Source organism: Plasmodium reichenowi, chromosome 13 (genome assembly GCF_001601855.1).
Source record: "Plasmodium reichenowi strain SY57 chromosome 13, whole genome shotgun sequence".
In the NCBI taxonomy this organism is placed as follows: domain Eukaryota; phylum Apicomplexa; class Aconoidasida; order Haemosporida; family Plasmodiidae; genus Plasmodium; species Plasmodium reichenowi.
The window spans coordinates 1,903,340-1,908,790 of record NC_033658.1 but is presented as its reverse complement, the minus strand read 5'-3'; the positions used below and the strand labels follow the sequence as shown (position 1 = coordinate 1,908,790).

Below are 5,451 nucleotides of genomic sequence, written 5' to 3'. Positions count from 1 at the left end.
TTTTTTTTTTTAATTTTTTTTTTTTTTTTTTTTTTGTGTCTTTTTACAATTACATATAAATATTATAATATAAATATTATATATATATATATATATATTTTTTTTTTTTTATTTACAACATTTGGTTCCTCACGAATTTGCCATTTAAAGGGGAAATCTACATATGTATTTATTTACTACATATTATTTTTATTTATAAGAATAAAATATATGTAGACATTATGATCGCGAAGTAGCATTCACACACAAAATATATATATATATATATATATATATATATATATATTTTATTTTAATAAACATGAAAAAAATAAATAACTTGAAAATTTCTCAGTTAAAATTAAGAAAGTATAATATTACTTTTTTTCTTATTAGGGTATAGTATTATATATAAAAATAAAAGAATATATATCAGGCTTTTCTTTTTTTTTCCTATATATATTTTGAAATGTAATTATTTCCAATTATTTTGTCAATATATTAGTGTTTTTTTTTTATTTTTTTTTTATTTTTTTTTTATTTTTTTTTTTTTTCTTCTTTTTGTTATTATGGATGATTTTTTAATTGAACTAAAGAAAATTTCTGAGCAATACAACAATTTGTTGTTGGAAAAAAAAAAGATCGAAGAAAAAATTAAAAAAATGAATGAAAATATAAAAAATTATGAACATAAAAAAGAGGAGTATTTGAAACAAGCTGATAAAAAAAAGAATGAGATGTTAATGAATAAAAATAAGCACATTATACGATGTCAAAAAATGGAAGAATTAAATAAGAAACTTAATGATATAATATTAAGAAAACAAAATATTGATGATAATGAAGAGAAATGTATGATAGAAAGACAAATGAACATTATAAAGAATACATTTATATTATTGAAGAATATTCAAAAGTTGAATGATATTATAGGAAAAAAAAATAATTATTATAAATTATTGAATGAAAAAATACATAATAATAATTTTACTAATAAAAAAAATTTGAATATATTAAATGCTTTCTTAAATAAAAGTACTGTTAATATTCACCAAATGGATAAAAGCTTTTCAAACTCTATAAATTATTTTAAAATTATTGAAACAAAAGATATGATGAAAAAGTTAAATCTACTCTTTTCAAATACACACACCGATTTATCTTTAGAAAAACAACAATTTCTGTTTGTCCTCTTAATGAATGTATTGAAAAAAATTATACAATCAGAAGAAAGTATTATAGAAGATGTTAAAAGTTGTAACGAATGTATTCACAATTTTTTATACAACAATTATATATTACTACAATGATGTAAAAAATATTAAATATTTAATATTTATGCTAATCTTTTATATTATGTGCACGACAATACACTACAAATAAATATAAATAAATAAATAAATAAATAAATAAATATAAATATATATATATTATTTGTTATATTTAATATATTTGTTATATTTGTTATATTTAATATATTTGTTATATTTAATATATTTTTTATATTTGTTATATTTGCTATATTTGTTTTTCTTGTGAAAACAAAAATAAACTAAAATAAACATATAGGAATTAAAAAAGCGTACAAATAAAATATGTACATATATATATATATATATATATATATATATATATATATTTATTTATTTATTTATTTATTTATTTATTTATTTATTCATTTTGGTTGTTTGCTTTTGTACCTGTGTTAATATTATTATAGTTTTATTCTATATATTTTTCTTGCCTCCTTTGTTTCCTATTATAGTGAAGCGGGTAAAACTCATTTTCATTTTGATAAGGAATATATTTACCTGTACTGTTAATAACATAAAGTGTGTAATAAGTTCTTCCAAATTTTCTATTTCTTAAGCCAATTAGATTTCCTACTTTTTTTGGGAGGAGATTAATTTCTTTTGGATACTCAATAAATATAAGAGCATCTTCCTCAAATAATTTACTATTTGATATGTTGTGTATTAAATCACTATATATAATTTGTTCATACGGTGGTGTAAAGAATCCTAAATTATATTTTTCATGTACATTAAATTTATAAGGATTTTGTAATAATTCCATAGCATCCGCTCTAATTATTTTTTTATTCGTATCATATATATTACACAGCCTTAAATTTTCAAAAACTGTTCTACAAGAATTTAATGATAAATCTACAAATGTTACATTCTTTACATCTCTTGATATACATTCGATTCCTAAGTTACCACTACCAGTAAATACATCTAATACATTTATATTATATCCATTTAATATATTTAAATGTGTTAATATACTGAATATAGATTCTTTTACTTTACTCATCATAGGTCGTGTATACGTATCTGGTGAATAAAGCCTTTTATTTTTAAGAGTACCTTCAAGGATACTTAATATCTTCTTCTTTCTATAATTTATATTTATGGTTTCATTGTACGTTTTTATTTTACAATAACCATATTTTGATTTTATATTTTTGTTTGTTAGTCTTTTTATATTTAATTTTTCTTTAGGTAACCCATACATATCCGTTTCAATTATCCTTTTCTTTCCCTTACTAGTAACCTTACCATTATTATTACAAACATTAATATTATCATTATTATGATCACTATCTTTTTTATTAATAGTATCATTATTATGATCACTATCTTTTTTATTAATACTATCATTATTATGATCACTATCTTTTTTATATCCCATGTGATTCATATTTTCCACAATATTTTTGGAATAGCTAGCTGCATCCAAGGAATTCCCATCCAGATCTGAAAAGCCCTTATTTGTGTAATTATAAACATTCTGTTCATTTTGTATTACTTTTCTTTCGTCTTGCATCCTCCATTTATTCCTTTCCATTCTTTTTAACGTATACACATAATTATCCTCTACATTTTGAAAGGCTACTTTGTTTTTAAAAATCAAAGGATATACTTTTATAAAGCATAAATGAAAAACAAAGAGCTTCTTTTTAAAAAGGACATTTTTATTGTTATTTCGTTTACTTAATTTATATAATAAACCGATATGTTTTCTTTTTGGGGATTTTAAAAAATTACAGAGTGCATTCAAATTATTAAGAAATAGACTTATGATATATAATAAGAAAATATGTTTTACAAAGATCATTAGCTCTTTGGCTATTTAAAAGATTACTCGGTTATTATAAGTATATATATATATATATATATATATATATATATATATATATATATATACATAAATTTATATATGTACATATATTTTTTTTTATTTATGCAGAGAGCTATTTTATAACATTTTTAATATATATATTAAAATTGTTTAAAAAGTAGATCACTAAAAAATAGGGATAATATATTATTAGGTTTTATAATGTTACAAAAAAAAAAAAAAAAAAGGGAAAGGAGATTATCCTATAGGTAATCTTTTATAAATAAAAAATATACATATATATAATAACATAAAACTAAATGAAAATATTCACATATATATATATATATATATATATATATATATATAATGTTCAATAATATTTATTTTTTTGAATTGAACAATTTTAAGATGACATTTGATAAATTACAAATAAATTATGAATTATTATGTAAATAATAACAAAAAACAAAAAAAAAAAAAAAAAAACTCAGGAAAAGAAAGAAGGACATAAAAAGAATAATTAGAAATAAATTACAAATAATTATAGTTTTTATTTAAAAAAAAAAAAATAAAGAAAGAAAAAATGAAGGAATGGAGAAGAATTACTTGATTATGATATGTTTTAAATAAATGTGCAACATGCTTCATTCTTCCGAATTAATCTTAAGAAAGAAAAAAAATATACGTGTAATATATATGAATAAATAAATAAATAAATAAAAATATATATATATATATATATATATATATATATATTTATGTATACTATCTTCTATTTTGAAAATAACAATTTAGCATATATAAAAAAAAAAAAAAATTATACAAAAGGATAATATACAGAGTGTATATATAGAATAGTATTATATAATATAAATTTTTTTTTTATTTTTAATGATATATATATATATATATATAATTATTTATTTATTCATTTGTGTTAAACTTACTATTAACTATATTATGAACGTAATAGTTTATGTTTTTCTTTCATACCTTCTTTCGATACTAAAATATCCTACGTTATGTTTTTTTATACTTCCTTGAAATCTAAAATATATATTCCCAAGTGTACCAAATAATTTTGAGTAATCTGCAAAATGAAAAAATAAAATATATATATATATATATATAATTATATATATATATTTATATGTATGTATTTTTTTTTTTTTTTTGAAATAACAGTAGGCACATATGAATATATATAATTTATATTTATTTTATATATTTACAATATTTAAAAGTTGTAATGTAGTAATAAATAAAAAAGTTGAGGCCCGGTACAGCTGAAGGAACAGTTATTGTTAATACTTTAGTTCCTGTTAAATAATTAAAAGATAATTTCCATGTTGGATTTTTCAATTCATTTTCCATAAGTTGATCACTTATAAGACTTGTTAATGATTTCATAATTTGTGTTGTTAAATTAGGTGTATAGGATAAATTTGCTATATGATTTTGTTTTAAATCTACATTAAATCTAACAGTTGAATATTCTTTTATAAATTGATTAAAAATTATATTAACTTCTGATACATATTTTTTTAATGTAAATGTATTACCTTCATATATTCTTTTAAATTCTTTTCTTAATTTAAAATAATTACATGGGGATGGACTCTTTTTACAAAAATTATAAAATAACCTCCACTTAAACATATGTTCTATATTCTTATCAAAATAATAATAAGCTTGCATAGAATAAGCTCCTATAACATCCTCATCTTTTAAATGAAATGATTTCCTATATCTCTCTGTAAAACCTTTATACTTTTTTTTTATACCCTTTATTACACGTTTTGTTCTGCTCTCTTTATTACGGGGTATTACTCCATTCATTCCTATTACCGAACAAACAAAACAACAAACAAACAAAAAAACAAATAAATAAATCCTATTCATTTTCAACCTAATTCTTTTTTTTTTTTTTATAAATAAAAAGGACAACCCTAAACAATATTATATATATATATATATATATATATATAATATTTTTGGGAAAAGGGGAAAAAAAAAATTTTTAAGTCTATACAAATTAACAAAAAAATAAAATAAAATAATAAATAAAGACAAAAATTATAAATTCATTACAACATGGATTATTTTTTTTTTATCAATGTAGATTTATCTAAAAAGATACATATTTATATATATATATATATATGCAATATATACCAATAAATATTATATTATTATTAGAAAAAATATTAAAGTGGGAACTTTTAAGAATTTTATATTTAATAATATATATTTTTCTTTAAATTATAATACAGGTATGTCTTATTTTTAATGTTCCTATAATGATCTTTTTTTTTTTTTTTTTTTTTTTTTTTTTTGGCACTA

At 18.5% G+C, this 5,451-nt stretch overlaps 3 protein-coding genes across 3 annotated transcripts; 1 reads left to right on the top strand and 2 right to left on the bottom strand.

Annotated features, from left to right (window-relative positions):
- Window positions 1–548: 548 nt before the first annotated feature.
- Window positions 549–1,289, top strand: PRSY57_1349800 (hypothetical protein; the record flags this gene model as incomplete). The annotated part of the gene is made up of 1 exon (XM_012909422.2): window positions 549–1,289. One exon carries the CDS (start codon window positions 549–551, stop codon window positions 1,287–1,289), a length of 741 nt encoding a protein of 246 aa, XP_012764876.2.
- Window positions 1,290–1,701: 412 nt separating this feature from the next.
- PRSY57_1349700 (N6-adenine-specific methylase, putative) lies at window positions 1,702–3,102 on the bottom strand (the record flags this gene model as incomplete). The annotated part of the gene is made up of 1 exon (XM_012909421.2): window positions 1,702–3,102. The coding sequence occupies one exon, from the start codon at window positions 3,100–3,102 to the stop codon at window positions 1,702–1,704; it is 1,401 nt and encodes a 466-aa protein (XP_012764875.2).
- A 980-nt stretch (window positions 3,103–4,082) lies between these two features.
- Window positions 4,083–5,010, bottom strand: PRSY57_1349600 (hypothetical protein; the record flags this gene model as incomplete). Its single annotated transcript, XM_012909420.2, has 2 exons — window positions 4,083–4,198; window positions 4,341–5,010. 2 exons carry the CDS (start codon window positions 5,008–5,010, stop codon window positions 4,083–4,085), a joined length of 786 nt encoding a protein of 261 aa, XP_012764874.1.
- Between the last annotated feature and the right edge of the window lie 441 nt (window positions 5,011–5,451).